This window comes from Carassius carassius, chromosome 23, assembly GCF_963082965.1.
Source record: "Carassius carassius chromosome 23, fCarCar2.1, whole genome shotgun sequence".
Classification (NCBI taxonomy): Eukaryota; Metazoa; Chordata; class Actinopteri; order Cypriniformes; family Cyprinidae; genus Carassius; species Carassius carassius.
Window position 1 is genome coordinate 31,186,392 of NC_081777.1, and position 20,485 is coordinate 31,206,876.

Consider the following 20,485-nt stretch of genomic DNA (forward strand, 5'->3'; position numbering starts at 1 on the left):
ATTTAAAACACAGATATGTGGAGAGGATGTTTTCTCCCTCCAGTGACTCGTTTTCAAACCTGATTTCCTGATATTACAGTAAAATGAGTTTGGATGAGCCTCTGTGGTTTGGAAGGTCAACTATGCTGATCAAACCACCCAGAAGAGCTCAAGAGACTTGAGCAACATAAAAACAGACACAAAGTCTGTACAGTAAATGAACATGGATAGCAGCTGATCATTTGATACTGGAGAAATCCAATGAGAAATGTCCAAGCTCCCGTTGAGATCTTTTAACTGCAGATACTGGGATCTCGGCAAATCTGAGCACAGATTGAGACATTTTTAAGAAAAGCTAAAGATTACGAGGTGTCTTTATATTAAGATAAACATCAGAGATATAATGGATCTTATCTCATCTCATTAGAATGATACTGACGAGAAAAATCTGAGTCTTACATTTTAATCTGTGATTATTCTTTCCTATGAAAAAAATTAAGGGGAAGAGAAAAGCAGCTCTTTCACACGAGTTGATGACTTTTACTTTAAAGGATAATTAGCACCAGAGTTTCTAAAGACCGCTGCAAACCTTCAGAGCGCTTCTATCTACAACATCCCCATCTTTAATTTGCTATTAACATAAGTTCTCCTTCCACTGTTATTTTAAGAAAATCACACCAATTATTTAAATCAGCCGCTAAATGCACTGAAAGTGTCCTTAATGACTCCAAACGAGAACTTCTTTCTAAAAACGGGAAAAGGAAATGCTGAAAACATCTTGGAAATGTCAAAACATGAGGAGTTTCTTAAGGCCAGCATTCTTTAAAAAAGCGGCAACATGCATAAACGACATATACTGTAAATGCATTTGATAGATTCTTTATTCAGAGTGACTATAACTTTGCATTCGAGGTGGATATAAGATTAGATGATGCCTTAAACTTAATTTGTAATAGTTAAACACCATATTCACAAAGCAAAATGCCTTCAGTTTAAACCTAACCATATTTACTTCAGATTTACTCGAACTATCAAACTCCTCCAGTTAAAAAGCTCTGTAGTAAAATGTAACTTTTATTACATTTATTTTTATTTTTCCTCATTTATCTTTTATTCTTGGATGTGGCTTTTCATGTTACAAATGTAAGTTTGCATTATATATATATATATATATATTCAATTCAATTCAAGTTTATTTGTATAGCGCTTTTAACAATACAAATCATTACAAAGCAACTTTACAGAAAATTATGTTTCTACAATATTTAGTAGTAGCTAGTAGTTTGTGCACGTTTGACAGGATTTTAGAAAAATAAAAATAATAATAATAATACAAGACGTAGTCAGCTAGATGATGAACTATCAATATTATTAATTAATAGTAATTATATGATGCAGTCACACATGTAGCAATAATTGTTAGTTCTGTTTGTTGATTCAAGGTTAGGATCATCTGGGGTCCTCTGAGGGTCAGCATCATCTCTTCTCAGGTGTTCTGGATCCAGACTGGAGCTTGTGTAAATCCCGTGGCAAAACATAGAAACAAAATAGAGACATCATTAGCATAGCTGCTGATCCAACAAAGTAAAATTAGTTTAACCCAAGCTAAAGAATAAAAATGCAGATGCAACTACACTCACAATTTAAGAGATACATTATTCGAATGCTTGGCGAAAGAGATGCGTTTTTAATCTAGATTTAAACAGAGAGAGTGTGTCTGAACCCCGAACATTATCAGGAAGGCTATTCCAGAGTTTGGGAGCCAAATGTGAAAAAGCTCTACCTCCTTTAGTGGACTTTGCTATCCTAGGAACTACCAAAAGTCCAGCGTTTTGTGACCTTAGGGTGTGTGAATGGTTGTAGCGTGGTAGAAGGCTAGTTAGGTACGCAGGAGCTAAACCATTTAGGGCCTTATAGGTAAGTAATGATAATTTGTAACAGATACGGAACTTAATAGGTAGCCAGTGCAGAGACTGTAAAATTGGGGTAATATGATCATATTTTCTTGACCTGGTAAGGACTCTAGCTGCTGCATTTTGGACTACCTGTAGCTTGTTTATTGACGAAGCAGGACAACCACCTAGAAGTGCATTACAATAGTCCAGTCTAGAGGTCATGAAAGCATGAACTAGCTTTTCTGCATCAGAAACAGATAACATGTTTCGTAGCTTGGCAATGTTTCTAAGATGGAAGAATGCAGTTTTTGTAACATTGGAAATATGATTTTCAAAAGACAAGTTGCTGTCTAATATAACACCCAGATTTCTGACTGTAGAGGAAGTAACAGTACAGTAACAGTAGTAATAATTTTTATATATATATATATATATATATATATATATATATATATATACTACAGTAACAGTAGTATATATATATATATATATATATATATATATATATATATATATATATACACACACACGTATATATATATATATTAGTCCATGCATTCCAAAGGAACTGAACCCTTGAATCCTCTACTTATTTTTTTCTTCTGTAAAGTTGTATTTTAGTAGAAATAAAGGTTTTGCAAAAAAAAAAAAAACATTATCTGTATGTGTTTTTTTTTTTTCCTTACATTTGCGAAACTGGAGCAGAAAACCAATAATAAATCAGCTTTCTATTGATGTATGGTTTGTAAGGAGGACAATATTTAGCCGATATACAACTGTTTGAAAATCTGGAATCTGAGGGTGCAAAAGAATTAAAATATTGAGAAAATCACCTTTAAAGTTGTCCAAGTTAAGTTCTTTGCAATGCATATTACTGATCAAAGGAAGGAAATTTACAAAATAACTTCATGGAACATGATCTTAACTTAATATCCTAATGGTTTTTGGCATGAAAATAAAAATCTATCACTTTGAACCATACAATGTTTTTTTGGCTATAGCTACAAAAGCACTCCAGCGATTTAAAACTAAAGGTTTTGTGCTCCAGGGTCACATTTGAGAAACTATGGCTTTGGCATTAGCATCATGCTCTACTGTTTGGACCAAGAATGCACACACAAAATGCAAAGGCTGCAATATTCGACTTGATGTTGAGGAAAAGTACAATACAGGATAACTGTTTAAAATAGCATGAGCGAGTGTAACGGATGTGATCTTTGTGTTTGAGAGTGAATCGGGGCTTTTGTTGGGCTGTGTGTGTGTGAGTTTCTCTCAGATTGAGCCGAGCTGGCAGGATTTATGCCTCCCTTGGTTCGCTGTCACCTACGAGTTCTCCAGCAGCCCATCAATGACCCCACACCACTCCACCGCTCCGCCACGGCCCAGCAGGGGGCGCTTCGTCCTCCTACACACTCGCCTGCACCTTTGAGAAGAATTACTGGTTTCTAACACACACCGCGCTCCCAGCGACAGCTCGACACGCTAACGCGCGCTAAAACAGAGGCCCTAGAGCATCTGACACTTAAACTGAGATCTAATGTGTAGCGAACGCAAGGGTGACAGAACAAGCGTTATACGTCTAGTTTAAACAAGTTTGTGGGGAAAGAACTTCATAAAAGCCATACAATTCTAGTCTGGTCGTGTTACATCTAACGATAGTTGCATTTTGTGAAAGAAATCGTACTTCATTTAGCAGTTCAGTGTGTGAAAAATTAGCTTAACATTCAATTTGATTCAGTTTGGGGTTGAATTTCCTGATTTTTAAGTCTCTTCTGCTCACCAAGGCTGCATTTATTTGATCAAAAATACAGTAAAAAATTTGAAATATTATTACTATTTAAAATAACTGTTTTGTATGTGAATATATATTAAAATGTAATTTATTTCTGTGATCAAAGTTGTATTTTCAGCATCATTCCTCCAGTCTTCAGTGTCACATGATCTTCAGAAATCATGAAAATATGATGATTTGCTGCTCAAGAAACATTTCTGATTTTTATCAATAATGAAGACAGTTGTGCTTCTTCACATTTTTGTGGAAACCGTGATGCATTTTATTTTTCAGGATTCTTCGATGAATAGAAAGTTCAGCTTTTATTTGAAATATAAATCTTTTGTAGCATATTAAATGTCTTTACTGTCACTTTTGGTCAATTTACAGAGTCTTTGCTAAAAAAATAAAATAAAAGGAAAAGTGTTTATTTCTTTCATTAAAAGGTCTTACTAACCACAAACTTTTGAATGGTAGTATATATTGTAGCATTTGTTTGGATATAAATGTTGGTGGTCATATGTTGAGGAATGTTCCAGGTTAAATAAGCGTGTTGACAGATATGCGAATACGATGGAAATCTAGGTGGACAAACATTCAGCTTTCATTACAAGCGGTCATTGCAACGTGCTTTTCTTTTTGTTATTAACACAAACACAGAAGGACGAGTCGAACATTTGTCTGTGGTAATCGACAGCATGACACAGACTGACTTGGGTGGACCATGCCGTGACCCTTTAACAATGTGAAAACTGTTTAAGATCCAGTAGAAAAGATGCAGAACCATGAATACAAAACATTCAATGCAATTCTGATGTCCACCTTTTTCCTGAGTAAGCAATGAGCGTAACATGATGGATTCTAACTTCCATTTGAATGCTGTCATGTTCCAGTCTCAAATTAGGAACCGACTTGGTCGCATTTCAAGATGGTCGCGCTCTGTGAGAGCTCTGCAAACTTAAGAGTTTACAACGGTTAGTCTTGCTAAATTGGAAGTAAGAAATTCAAAGCAGTTTTGGAGATCCTTGAAATGGCACCGCCTAAGAAAACTGAGCCTAAAATGGAAAGCGATATGGAAGAAATCCACAAGTCGCTCAGTCATATGTCTGTGGAACTTGTCAAAGTCACCGAACAGCTGACAAAGCTAACGCAAGTTGTAGAAGAGGTGAAACAACTGAAAGACATGATAAGCGCAAAAGACAAAATAATCAATAAACTCGAGAGAAGGCTCGATAACATTGAACAACATATGCGAATGGAGGATGTAATAAATACTGGCCTGACCATCAAACCTCAGTCTTATGCGAAAGCTGTTGCAAGTGGTAGCAATGTCAGTGAGGATGCGGAGAAAGCTGATTTGCAAACACTGGAAGGGCAAGTTCTTAAATATTTGACCGAGAAGGATATACATTTGGATCCTAAAACCATTTCGGCGTGCCATACTCTACCACACAAAGACAAGACGAGTCCTGCTATTGTCATGCGCTTCGTAAATCGGAAAAACAAAACTGAAATGCTGAGCCAAGGAAAAAAGTTGAGAGGAACAGTGGTGTATCTGAATGAGCATTTAACGCAGAAAATGGCAAATATTGCAAGAGAAGCCTGCTCCCTGCGGAAAATTGGAAAAATTAAGGCGACATGGACAAGAAATTGTAAGGTATTTATTCAACTTAATGGGAACAAGCTAAAGTTGTGATGTTAAGAGACTTAATAGATCTAGAACAATTTAAATAATGAGACATATTCCTTTTTGCATTTTCGATACACCTCAAGATATGCCGATGTTAAACCTTGTGGGAATGAATATAATCTTGTCAAAATGTGAATTGTGGTCAGATCAATGTATTTATCTTGTTGTTGGACTGGGCCTGTATGATTTTATTAGAATGTCTATTCGATCCAAGTACTCACAGTTTCGATTATGGTCCCAAATGTTGATATAAACAGTGACAAAATATTGGATATGGAAACTGTCTTTGCACATAATATACTAGTGCCTGGGGAATGTCCCTACTTTACAACACAAGAGTTTAATGAGACTACACAAAGGTTTTCTTATGACGCATTTTCCATCATACACTTTAATAGCCAAAGTTTGAAATGTAAATTATCAAAGATTAACAACTTTCTTAGGGATTTAAAACGGACATTTAAAGTGATTGCTGTAGCAGAAACCTGGTTAAAGGAAATGCAAGTTGACAGTGTACAGATCAACGGTTACAACATGTTTTATGTAAACAGGAGGTGTTGCCCTCTATGTTGATGCTAAACTTAAATGTAAAGTTGTGCAAAAAACTATAGCTTTGACTGATTTGATGGAAGCATTAACGATAGAAATCATAGATGACAAAGGAAAAAATTTGTTAATCACTTGTGTTTATAAACCACCTGGGCCTGCTACTGATTTGTTTACAGAAAAAATAATAGAAATGTTTGAGGATGTAAAGAACAAATCAGTAATTGTATGTGGTGATTTCAATATAGATTTGGGTAGCAAAATAGCAACTAACGACTTTAAGAATTAAATGGAAATGGCAGGTTTATGCCCAATGATAACTAAACCAACCAGAATCATAACTCATAGAGCTACGATTATTGATAATATATATATACAAATATACACAGTGAAATTATAAATGGTATTTTCTTGACAGATGTGAGTGATCATCTCCCTGTATTTATAATTTATGACAATTTCTGTATTAATACTATGCAAGATAACTCTCTCGTTGTCATAAGGGATAAGTCTAGTAAAGCTATTGAGAATTTTAAAGAAGCTCTTAAGAGACAAAATTGGGATCAAGTATATACGAATGACTTAAATAATGCTTACAATGCTTTCATGACTACACTAATTAATTCATATGATAAAAATTGTAAACAAATCAAAATTCATGCTCAAACTGCGAATCCTTTGATAACCCTTGGATGACAAATGGGTTGAAAAACGCTTGTTAAAAAAATTATCTGTATAGAATGTTTCTTAAAAAAAGAACAGAAGATGCAGAATGCAGATATAAAAAATATAAAAACAAACTTGTATTAATTATAAGAAAACAATTATTACACCAATCTGATAGACAAAAGTAAAGGCAGTATCAAAAACACATGGGGTGTAATAAATACAGTCTTGCATAAAGGCAGGGCCAAAATTATTACTCTTGATTTTATAACCAAGAGCAACTCAGATAAATATGCGACAGAAGAAATTGCAAACGAATTCAATAATTATTTTGCAAACATTGGCTCCAATTTAGTACAATACATCCCAGATGAAAACATTGATGGTAGTATTATTCCACATAGTGTAAACAGTATTTTCCTTGAGCGGGTACAAGCGAGTGAAATTTTGAAAATTGTGTATGAATTTGCAAATAAAAAGTCAAATGATTATACAGATATGAATATGTCACTGATAAAGCAAATTATAGACCTTATTGTTGAGCCTTTTACTTACATTTGTAATTTGTCATTCACTACAGGGAAATTTCCAGAATGTATGAAAATAGCCAAAGTGGTTCTACTTTTCAAAAAAGGAAATAAAAATGATGTTTCAAATTATAGACCCATATCCCTGTTACCACAGTTATCTAAAATTTTAGAAAAATTATTTGTGTTTAGATTCAAAAAAAAAAAATTTGGATAAAAATGAATTGTTAAATAATAGTCAATATGGATTTCGCTCAAATCATTCAACTGCAACAGCGATTTTGGAACTGGTAGAAGAAATAACCAATGCTATGGATAAGAAACATGTTACTGTAAGTGTCTTCGTGGACTTGCAAAAAGCGTTCGATACCTTAGACCATGAAATATTATTGAGTAAATTATATAAATATGGTATAAGAGGCATAGCTCATCAGTGGGTCAAAAGCTATTTAAAAGAAAGAGAGCAGTTTGTTGAAATCAATAACACAAAATCAAAAAATTGTCCAATAACTTGTGGTGTACCCCAGGGATCGGTACTAGGTCCAGTACTTTTTCTTCTTTATGTGAATGATATAGAAAATGTTTCTAAGTTACTAAAATGTATTTTGTTTGCGGATGATACTACTTTATTTTATGCTGGCAAAAATATAAATGACGAATTACAAGTTATGAGTTTGGAGTATGAGTAGAGTATGAGTTTGGGACAATTATGAGATGGTTTAACGCCAATAGATTGTCTTTAAATATTAGTAAAACAAAATTTATGATTTTTAGTTGTATAAAAAAGGATTTTGATGCAGCATTGTCAGTACAAGGAGTACAGGTTGAAAGGACTCATGAATTTAAGTTTTTAGGTGTTGTGATCGATGAAAGTTGATATGGAAATTCCATATCGACCATGTTAAATCTAAGGCATCCCAAATTATAGCCGTGTTACATAAGGTAAAAGTATCTGTTAATAAATGTGCCTTAATTTTGTTATATAATTCATTCATGACCTATTGCATTGAAGCATGGAGAAGTGCAAACAGGACTTATATAGAACCAGTTTTTAAATTACAAAAACATGCCATTCGCGTTGTAAATGGAAGTGAATATAGGGCCCACAAAAACCAATATTTATACAGTTAAAAATCTTAAAATTCAATGACTTATTTGAATATAGCCTTCTAAAAATAATGTATAAAGCTCATTTGAAAACATTATCTGACAAATTGCAAAATAGATTCATCAAGAGAGTTAGTAGATTCAATTTAAGAGGAACTGAAGTCTTTCAGAAACCTGAGTACAGAACAAAATTAAAGGAAAGATGTGTCTCAATACAAGGTGTCAGTCTGTGGAACAATCTAAATAGCGAAATTAAAACTTCAACATCGTTTTTTGTTTTTAAGAAGAGTGTAAAAGCATTACTAATAAAGAAATATTATGCTTCTATTTAGCAGGAAAATGTGATATTTGATTTATGACTATGTATATGTGCTGCAAAGTAGACGTGTGTTGTAAGCGCATCTCTTTGGAATTGTAATTTAACTTATGTTGATAAGGGGCAGATATTATAAGTTTATCTTCTTTCTGCTCCTTTTCATTTCTTTTTTTTTGTAAAGAATGAAATAAAATATGAAATAAAATATGAAATGAAAATGAATGAAAAGAAATTAATTATTTGAACTCAAACGTTTTCAGTATAACTAAATATGAAAATGTGCACAGGGTTAAGCTGTGCTGTTGCTGCAATTCCTGTACAGTACTTAAATGTAAATTTTTCAAAATTTTCTGGATAAATAAACTTTCCATTGATGTATGGTTTTCAGGAGGACAATATTAGTCTGAGATACAATTATTTGAAAATCTGGAATCTGAGGGTGCAAAAAAATCTAAATATTGAGAAAATCTTTAAACTTTAAAGTTGTCCAAATGAATTCCTAGCAATGCATATTACTAATCACAAATTAAGTTTTAATATATTTACAGTAGGAAATTTACAAAATATGTTCATGGATCATGATCTTTACTTAATATTCTAATGATTTTTGGAGTCAAAGAAAAATCTATAATTTTGACCCATGCAATGTATTGTTAGCTATTGCTACAAATAAAATAGATTATAGATAGATTACAGTGATTTTGTTTACTTAAATGGGGAGTCATCTCATTTATCATCAGTAAAATATGGAGTGCCACAAGGATCCGTTCTAGGTCCCCTTCTATTTTCAATATACATGTTGCCCCTTGGTAATATTATTAGAAAATACGGAATTAGCTTCCACTGTTATGCTGATGATACTCAGCTATATATCTCAACGAGACCAGATGAAACTTCCCAATTATCTAAGCTAACAGAGTGTGTTAAAAATGTAAAAGATTGCATGACCAATAATTTTCTCCAATTAAATTCGGATAAGACAGAGATATTAATTATTGGTCCAAAAAACACTACACAGAATCTTGTAGATTACAATCTGCAACTAGACGGATGTACTGTTACTTCCTCTACAGTCAGAAATCTGGGTGTTATATTAGACAGCAATTTGTCTTTTGAAATCATATTTCCCATGTTACAAAAACTGCATTCTTCCATCTTAGAAACATTGCCAAGCTACGAAACATGTTGTTTGTTTCTGATGCAGAAAAGCTAGTTCATGCATTCATGACCTCTAGACTGGACTATTGTAATGCACTTCTAGGTGGTTGTCCTGCTTCTTTAATAAACAAGCTACAGGTAGTACAAAATGCAGCGGCTAGAGTCCTTACCAGGTCAAGAAAATATGATCATATTACCCCAATTATACAGTCTCTGCACTGGCTACCTATTAAGTTCCGTATCAGTTACAAATTATCATTACTTACCTATAAGGCCCTAAATGGTTTAGCTCCTGCGTACCTAACTAGCCTTCTACCACGCTACAATCCATCACACTCCCTAAGGACACAAAACGCTGGACTTTTGCTAGTTCCTAGGATAGCAAAGTCCACTAAAGGAGGTAGAGCTTTTCCACATTTGGCTCCCAAACTCTGGAATAGCCTTCCTGATAATGTTCGGGGTTCAGACACTCTCTCTCTGTTTAAATCTAGATTAAAAACACATCTCTTTCGCCAAGCATTTGAATAATGTATCTTAAATTGTGAGTACAGTTGTATCTGATCAAATGTGCATTCTTATTCTTTAGCTTGGGTTAAACTAATTAATTTTACTTTGTTGGAACAGCAGCTATGCTAATGATGTCTCTATTTGTTTCTATGTTTTGCCACGGGATTTACACAAGCTCCAGTCTGGATCCAGAACACCTGAGAAGAGATGATGCTGACCCTCAGAGGACCCCAGATGATGCTAACCCTGAATCAACAACAGAACTAACAAATATTGCTACAAGTGTGACTGCATCATATAATAATTATTAATAATATTAATAATGTTCATCATCTGGCTGACTACGACTTGTATACATTTTTCTACAAATCCTGGCATACGTGCACAAACTGACAGTCACCACTTATAAGCTATTACTAAATATTGTAGAAACATAATTTTCTGTAAAGTTGCTTTGTAACGATTTGTATTGTAAAAAGTGCTATACAAATAAACTTGAATTGAATTGAATTGAATTGAATTATTATGTTCTGAATATGGATATTTTTCTTACAAAAACGCATCGATTCGCTACAGGAGGCATTTGTGCATCCCCGGAGCCATGTGAGAGCCTTTTTCTTAATGGATGCGCTTTTTATTAAGCTTCTCTTGGACCGATGCAGTGCCATCAAACAGCTTGAAAGATCAAAGGTCAATTTTTTTAATAACTCCAACTGAATTCATCTGAAAGAAGAAAGTCATATACACCTAGGATCATTTCAGGGTGAGTAACTTATGGCTTAATTTTCATTTTTGGCTGAACTAACCCTTTAATATTTTGTGCAGTCTTAGAAAACATTCTAACAATGCTTTTAATGGATTCTCATTCACTGGAATGTGCCACATCTGGGATTTTTCCGGTTAATCGACACAGGAAAAATACAGTCAAGTAATCAAGTACTCGAAATTAATCAAGGAATCATGACAGCCCTAAATGTTGTATTACCAGCTCTGAAAAATATGTTAATTTAACTAGAAACACCAGAGACGGGAAATGTAAAGCACCGTTCCAGTACGGTTGATGCGAGATTTCCTCATTCAGCAATGCAAGTGTTTGGTTGAACAAAAAGGACACACTCCTGGTGGCCCAAAGCGACCGCGCACTGGCCTACATTCACAAGAACAGGGAAGGTTTCAAAGCTCCAGGCTCTCCAGAATAACTCTCATCGTCACAGATTGGTTAACGTGTCCTTGTAAGAGCTTTTTATATAATTCTTATAAACTTATATTTATCACTGTAAACAAGCCACATGGTTGAGGAGTGTCTGTCGTGGAGGAACTGTACCTGTTTCCAGTATACGCCGGTGTAACAGACCTGTAGACAGGAAGGCCTCGTCTTTACAGGAGCGGATCTGCGTTCCCACCAGATCAGAGTTGGTCGCTAGAATGCGTGCGCTCTCCTCGTTGAGGTTCACACCAGCCATAGATGCAACGTCGTTGATGTCATCATCGTCTCTGCAATACAAGACAATTAAGCATCAGTCTGATCTCTAAGCACGTTATTATAGAGCTACTCAAGAGTAATAATAACATGATGCATATTCGTTTAGTACTAAATCAAAGCATTTGATATTCTACAGTCAGCAGTGAGACATGAAAAAAAAACTGCTTTATTTTTTGAATGTCTTGTTGTGATCGTAGTTGTTCATGCAGGTTTTCAGAGGTTATATTAAATAAAAGATGCAACATGATGAAATAAACCAACCTTATAAAAAAACGGATTAGTTATTGGTGGTATTTGAAAAAAAATAAAAACGGTAATATTTAATTTGTTTATTAAATATCAAATAAATATTTAATTAATAAATAAATAGAAATGTTCACTGATATATTATTTGTCAGATGCCATTGCATAGTACACATATTCTGAACCAAATGGATGCATGCAAAAATAAATAAATAATATAATCAAATAAAAAAACATGAATATGCATGTCAGTAAATTAATAAATAAAGTAAATAAATATAATAAATGTTCCAAGACATGTTTTGTGCTGCACCCATGTGCATCACATGTATTAATGAAAAATGGGCATGTGCATGTTAAATAAATTAATAAATTGCATGAATGTGCATGCGAGTTCTGTTAGACAAAGTCACAGAGTCAACTGACTGAAGAGGTTAAACTCAGCATTTGCCGCTGCTTTACTGATGTGTTTGACTTTCTAGTTTTTCTTAAAAATATGACCAGAAAGCTTTCTTCTCATTTTGATGACTTTACTTTAATAAAACAGGAGAATTAGAAACAGTGGATCTGGTGTAAACATATGAGCCCATGTCAGATTCTCTTCCAAAAACATCTCTGCAGTTGTCCTTGACACGTGTGCACTGAATATGAAAGAAATCAGATGTTTATGATATGTTTAATGTTTAACGGATGATCTGCACCACCTTGTGTAATAAGACAAAAAGTTCAGTCAGATTAAACTTAATTAGATCATTTGTTTTTTCCAGCAGAGGTGGCTTTTCATTCTGGCTGAGCCTTCGGTCGCAGTGTAAAACTTAAAATGTTTAATACCATTTACAGTGATTGAAATCAAGCTGAAATGAAATATAAATATTAAATGAAAATTAGCCTCAGCTAATAAACTGAAATGAAAAGTTTAAGAAGGTCTGCTAAAATGACTCAAATGAAAACTAATCAAATGAATTACAGCTAAATATAAATATATATATAAAAAATAAACTGCTAAAAAAATTATAAAAGCACAAGAAATTAAAAAAATACATGATGCTGAAAAATAAAAAAAGCTAATTCAAAATATTAATAAATACTAGAACAGTATATAAATAATAATAAAATAGCATTGCAAGCTGAAGTACTAAAAGTACTCAAATTAAAACAAAAGAAATTAAAGCTACATAGAAATATAATACATAAAACTAAAACAAATGAAAAAAAAACACAAAAAGGTAGTAAAATTTTAAAATTAAAATTAAAATGTAAACACAAATAAAAGCTAATTTAAAATATTATTAAACTTATAAATATTATAGAAATAATACTGCAAGTTGAAGTACTGAAATTGGAAAAACTAAATCTGAAATAAAAATAAAGCTAAATAGAAATATGAAAAATTATATTTAATAAAAACAGACAAATAAAAAACACAAAAAGTCAAAAAAATGTCAAATTTATAAAAAAAATAAAAATATGAATAAACTTATAAATATCATATAAATAATAATACAATAATACTGCAAGTTGAAGTGCTGAAATATGCCCAAACTAAATCTGAAATAAAAATAAATAGAAATAGAAATGTAAAAAATTATATTTAATAAAAATAAACTAATAAAAAACACAAAAAGTCAAGAAAACTTCAGATAAAAAAACTATAATAAAAAGCTAATTCAAAATATGAATAAACTTATAAATATTATATAAATAATAATAAAATAATACTGCAAGTTGAAGTACTGAAATTGCTCAAATACAAATATAAAAATGTTAAATAATAAAAATAAATTAATAAAAAATGCAAAAAATTCAAGAAAACTTCAATTTAAAAAAATTAAATAAATAAATAAATAAAAGCTAATTCAAAATATGAATAAACACTATACTAGCCTATCAATAGTCCTAAACTGACACTGATCTTTAACATTATGTTACTGTTATCAGGCAACCGTGACATAACATCAGTGTGACTGGCAGCTTTTCCACCCAATCATTTCTCTCCCCTTTCCCCCGTTGCCTTGGTAACAGTGTCCTAATTACGGCACATTAGCGGCAGAGTTTCCTTCCTGCGCCGGCGGCACTGCTGAAAACTTCATGGTTCTGATCACAGAGGTCAAAGTTCACTCCGCTCCGCTCTCATTTACGTCCGTGTCTGTACCTCTGTTTCTGACATTGACCCCCTGGCATCTCGCGCCTGTGTGGGTGTGTGTTTGTGTGTGTGTGTGTGTGTGTGTGTGTGCGCCAGAGCCTCTCCCAGACTGTCCAGGGTGTCTATGAGTCCTGACACCGCGGCAGGAGCTGACAGAGGCCATTAGCACTGCACAGCGTTAGCATGTTAGCCTAGCCACCGCCACACACCCAAGAAATGAAGGAGAGCAACTTAAGAGTTTGCTGGAGAAGTCAGGAGTATTATCAGTGTGTCACACTCATCTTTCTTCTGCCATAAATGATCGGCCTTTTTCTTACAAAACTATGAAGAACTATGAAGAACACAAGTTTTGGGGGGTTTTCAGTGTCTTTGATTGCAGAAGAGTTTTCCTCTTTATTTTCACTGTAAAGATGAAAAAAAAATACTGAGTGATTCTTTTCTTCAAGAGAGTGAATCAAACGGTCCGCTTATTTCACGAAGCACTGGAAACGACGATCAAAATCAACATATTAATTTAAACATATTGCTTTTATAATCAATTGATAACTTCATTATAACACAAAATATTCATTAAAAATTAAAAATAAATATTCAGTGCTGTTATTGTTGACTAAAACTAAGACCATTAATGCATCGTTAATGAAAATAACAAAAAAATAACAATCTGAAATAAAATATAAGATGAAAATGTACATTTCTAATTACGTCTAATTGTAATGACTGTTTTACTTCAAATCCAAAAAATAAATCTATATATCTAAATGTATCTATCTATCTATCTATTTATATATATATATATATATATATATATATATTCAAAATATAAACAAACCTAGAATTGTATATAAATAATATTAAAATAAAACTGATATATAGCGGTTGTGATGAGTCGTGTGTGACATTTTAACACTTAGGTTTGTTCTTTGTGAGCAACAGCAATAGCAAATGTCACTGTCTTTATGCCAAATGGGAATCTTTCTGTATTAACTAAACTAAACTAAGAGACAGCTTCCAGCTGAATCTAGTGTTATCCGGTGGGTGAACAGCCAATCAAAATCATCATGGGCACGAAACACGCCGTTGGGTAAAGGGTCTTCAGAACCAAGCAAACCTGACAGCTTAATTAGCTTCACTGCTAAAGATTTATTGGTTTATCAATCAGCGCCTGCAGCTGAAGCCCTGGGCAGAGAGAGAGTGAACTCTGTGACCTGTGACACACACACACACACACACACAACGGCTCTCATAAACCCTCACTGTTCACAGTTAACCTGAAGTCAAACACCCTACATAGGCAGCATTCACTGTGCAACACTTATAGTGCTGCTCACATGATTCACAACTGATTCCCATCCAGTTTAACCAGCACTTGATTACATTTGAGGCTCTTAGAAGTGTGCAATATATCATTAGCATGCATGCGGATTTGGCCAAATCTAGTTGTTTTGGAAAGCTGCATCAATGTTGCATCAGTAAAGCAACTTTAAATTCAGTTTGGAACAGAATTAAAGTCTGCAACATTCAAACACAAAAACACACACACACACTCATATTCTCACAATATCTTTGTTTCATGAACACCGAAGCTATCATGCTATTTAACCACAGTTTCCACCAAATACTATATCTTACTGTAAAGCCAAAGTTTATGAATGAATACCAAGACACCAAAGTTATACTGAGAAAAGAAAATTGATATTCATAAAATACTTAATCATATTTTATATTAAAAACTTATACAAAACAGTTTGACTAATAATAAAAATATGAATAATTTTCGGTAACTCTAATATAATATACAATATAATAAATACATAAATAGAAGATTTTTTCTTTTACTTAATATGCTTGTATATGTGACCCTGGACCACAAAACCAGTCATAAGGGTACATTTTTTTAAATTGATTTATTGATGTGTGGTTTGTTATTGTTATGATTTGACAATATTTGGTCGAGATACAACTATTTGAAAATGTTGAATCTGATGGTGCAAAAAAAAAATTGCTTTTGAAGTTGTCCAAATTAAGGTCTTAGCAATGCATTTTACTAAGCAAAAATTAAGTTTTGATATATTTATGGCAGGAAATTTCCGAAATATCTTCATGGAACATGGAAGTTTTTTTTTTTTTACATATATAACCGTGCTACTTATGACTGGTGATCCAGGGTCACACACACACACACACACACACACACACATATATATATATATATATATATGTGTATAATACACTTCTATTATTTATATTTTATTATATTTACACATATATAAATACCAAATTCCATTATAATTATATTTAAATACTACAAATGTTGTAATAACTTTAATGCAGTGTTCATTTTAAGTTATTTTAGCTTGTTTTAAAAAACCAGACACTACTACATAAGCTACTTCATGTTAAGCACTCTCATGTGTTTGGTCTCGCTGACCTCTGAGGGACAGTTTCGAAAGAAAGCGAGGGAGGATGAGGGCCAGGGGCCGCAGTGAAACGCTGCCCCCGTGTGTCAGCGGCAGGTATTACAGCTCACACACCGTACCTGAAGGAGCCTCCCCCCGGGTCATTCAGCTTGTTCTTCTGGTTTCCTGAGAGCTGTATTGTGACACCCGCAGGGCTTTTGCCCATCTGGATCGCCGCAGGCTTCCCTAAAGCACCTGGGAAAAGACAAGACAGCATTATCATGAACTTACACACCTATTTACATCACACCTCAAACAGCTTTGCTCACATTTCACATTATTTTGCATAAAGCTTTTAAAACATTACGATTTCCTGCATTGTGATATTACTTTCTTGACACATTTGACTACAAAAGTCTCATTACTGTAATGTCTCTGGATAGTTTTTGTAACTCACTTTTTTCTTATAATAGATTGAGGTCTTTACCGTAAATGAGTCATTTATACTATAAAAATGTTTTAAATTAAATTAACAAAAAATAAAAGACAATAAAACAAATAAATCTATACATTAAATCATATATATTATTATATATCTATAACTTAAGTAGATTTTAAATCTATAGGGTATAAATTACAAAATTCTAAAATAAACAATGTTACATTTATTGCATTACAATAATGAATGTTTTTTGGGGGGTAGGATGGAAATGTGCTTAATTGTCATTAAAATACTTTCACCATGGATTCAGGCTTTATTTCATTTCAAATGAAAATAATAATAATTAATAATAAATAAAATAAAAAAAACTTTACTTGAACTTTTTATGTATATTGCATTACATAGGAACTCATTTAATAAACCGAGATTAAAATGTATTAGAATATTTTGCAGGTTCCTTACTATATCTGAAATAAGCTGTTTGTTGTGTTTGTTGTGCATTGAATCGATATATAGTATAATGTATTGTAACCATGGTTACAGTTATTATAGGTTGCATAATTAATGCATTAAAAATATTGCATTATACAGAAAAGCTTCAAGTAAAATGCAATCAAAGAAATTAATAATAAATATGAATTTCTACATGTTTCAAATGGACTCTATGGTGAAATATGACCAGGGCATTAGATTTCATGAGATGCACCCGAAAAGAGACAGAACAACAGGGTGAGCTGCCATTTTTACTGATTCTCTGCTTTCGTCTACATGCATCTCTGTTTTTTTCTCCTCAATGTGTTGACACACACACACACACACACAGTGACTGCCAGGGTGCATTTGAACGTGATTTTAAGAGGCATGTTCTCAGCCCACAGCTACAGTAGACTGTATTTTTAGAAACTTTCCCCTGAAAATCCACTTTAAGGGCTCAAGTCTTACAGATTAGACTCTGATGGACAGGAACAGAAGTACTGTTATGTGTGTACCTGTATGTGTGTGTGTGTGTGTGTGTGATCAGACGGCAGGAGTTTCATGCAAAGCTGATGAATGAATGAATGAATGAATAAATGGCTGATTTTTAGATGTGAAGGTTTGCTCACCTGTTGTTCGCACCGTCTGCGTTATGACCACAGGCATCCGTATCTGACCTCCAGGACCCACTGCCCTCTTGATACCCTACAAACATACAACAGTCACTCATTTTACATTCATATCTGAACAGTCTTGCGGTCTACAGCGAGTCGATCAGTCAGACATGCATCAGCATCCTCAGATTTAATATCTGGTATATTGATTTTCATGTTGGGCAAGGATTAATCACAATTAATCGCATCCAAAATAAAGGTTTTGTTAACTTAATATATGTCTTTTTGTCATCAAATCTGATTTTTATCAGAAAACGTAAGACACAAGTAATATTTCCAGACGAAAGTTAATTTCTTCATCTCTGAATCATCACTGTGTGGCCTTGCATTATATGTTTGGATCATCAAACATTGCATTTAAATATCATCTTACATTATATATATATATGTGACCCTGGAGCACAAAACCAGTCTTAAGTGTCAATTTTTCGAAATTTAGATTTATGCATCATCTGAAAGCTGAATAAATAATCTTTTCATTGATGCATGTTTGTTATGATAGGATAATATTTGGCTGAGATGCAACTATTTGAAAATCTGGAATCTGAGTGTGCAAAAAAAATCAAAATATTGAGAAAAGCATCTTTAAAGTTGTTCAAATGAATTCTTAGCAATGCATATTACTAATCAAAAATTACGTTTTGATAAATTAACAGCAGGAGATTAATATCATATATCATATATATCATATAATCATATTATCATATAGATATATTATTGGGGATACAAAGTGACGACTGATATTTATATAATTTTACGTAGTATCTGCTATACTGTCATAAAGATCTCATTGATTTATATTGCAAGCATCATACTTCGCATCAACTTTTTGACATATAAATATTAGCATCTATACCAAATTGCATATTTTTGCTCAGTTTAGGCCTCTGAATAAAACAGCTGTTTAAGGTTTCACCATATATGATCAATAAAAAACTGATGGATCAAATATGATACATAACAAATTTTTGATTTTGCATTATGGTTCAACTGTTCTGATTCAAACAATTGGATGTTTCGGACTATTATTTCATATGCAAGGCTTTACGGGGTTAATGTGAGATATTTGTAACTTGCATAATAAGACTAAGAATGAGTATTAATCAAATAATTTTTTTGTACACTTTAAAATGTAGGTCCTTTATTTACTCAATTTAAAATGCATTAAAATGTCACCATGTTGTCATGAAGGTGAGTCTGGGCATTAGTAAAATGCACATCTAGGTGTAGTCTGAAACTCACAGGCTGGATTTTCCCAAGCACACAGAGAGAGAGAGAGAGAGAGAGAGGGAGGAAGAAAACAAGGTGGTGACAAAGTGAGGAGGGGGCAGAAAACAGGAACAACAGTAATAGAGATGCTTCTGTCCCTCAGTGCTGCCCAGAGCAAATACCATCCATCCATTCCACTTTCCCTCCGCCTGCATATTTCTCTGACTTGTTTCCTAGTGTTCGGACACACTGTCGCTTCACTACAGCATTATTAAAGACACAGACTGAGCCCTAGCAGGAAGAGACAAACTCATAATCAATATTCAATACTATAAACACACGCCACACTCTGAGCTGGACAATACCGCTTAACAATTACATCTCTGTTTTTCAACCTTTTGAACTCATAGTCAAATGTTTGGGGTCATATGATTAAAGAAATTAGTTTTTAGCAACATGCATTACATTTCCATAATTTCACAGTTTCCATAAAAATATGAAGCAGCACAACTGTTTTCATCATTGATGATAATCAGGAATGTTTCTTGAGCAGCCAATCAACATATTAGAATGATTTCTGAAGGATTGCGTGACACTGAAGACTGGATTGATGATGGTGAAAATTTAGCTTTGATCACAGAAATAAATTGCATTTTACAATTCATTATAATAGAAAAGAGTTATTTTAAATTGTAATAATATTTCACTGTATTTTTCATCTGATAAACGCAGCCTTGGTAAGCAGAAAAGACTTTCAAAATCATCAAATAAATTATTAAAAAATTCAAAAATATTTAATTTATCAAGTACATGACTTTTAATTTGAAAAAGAAAAACAACATAAATACTCTTCGGACATAAAATAAGCAACAATGGCTTGAAGCAAGTTTTAAGCATGAATAAGAATAAACATGATATGCAAATATGTGTGTGGTCATATGTTAATAAGGACATGATTTTGGAATAAAACTACTAGGTTTCATTAAAACTTCTGGGTGACTAAAGCGAGAGTTTTGAGTTCAGACTCTTTTATTCATATGGGAGCAAGATGTACAGTACATCACAGAAACATCTGGATTTTAGGGTGTTTTTAGGGCATGTACAGTATATCTTGAGAACGCTTCCTGTCTGATGTTAAAATAATGTTTAGAAAGCACCTTTCAGATGTTTATAATAAAGACTTTTTTTAAATCTTCTTCTTTAAATAAACATATCATGTGTCAGATATCAGATACTGGTTATGGTGTGGGGATATA

General features: G+C 33.2%; 1 protein-coding gene across 1 annotated transcript in view; it reads right to left on the minus strand.

Moving 5' to 3' along the window:
* Positions 1–20,485, minus strand: part of LOC132101833 (transcription initiation factor TFIID subunit 4-like) — a 60,440-nt gene that overhangs the window by 24,831 nt on the left and 15,124 nt on the right. The window contains exons 8-10 of the mRNA XM_059507048.1: positions 17,976–18,051; positions 16,571–16,685; positions 11,487–11,656 (exon numbers count right to left, since the gene is read on the minus strand). Of these exons, the coding sequence (XP_059363031.1) occupies positions 11,487–11,656; positions 16,571–16,685; positions 17,976–18,051 (361 nt within the window). The remainder of the gene's footprint in view (positions 1–11,486; positions 11,657–16,570; positions 16,686–17,975; positions 18,052–20,485) is intronic.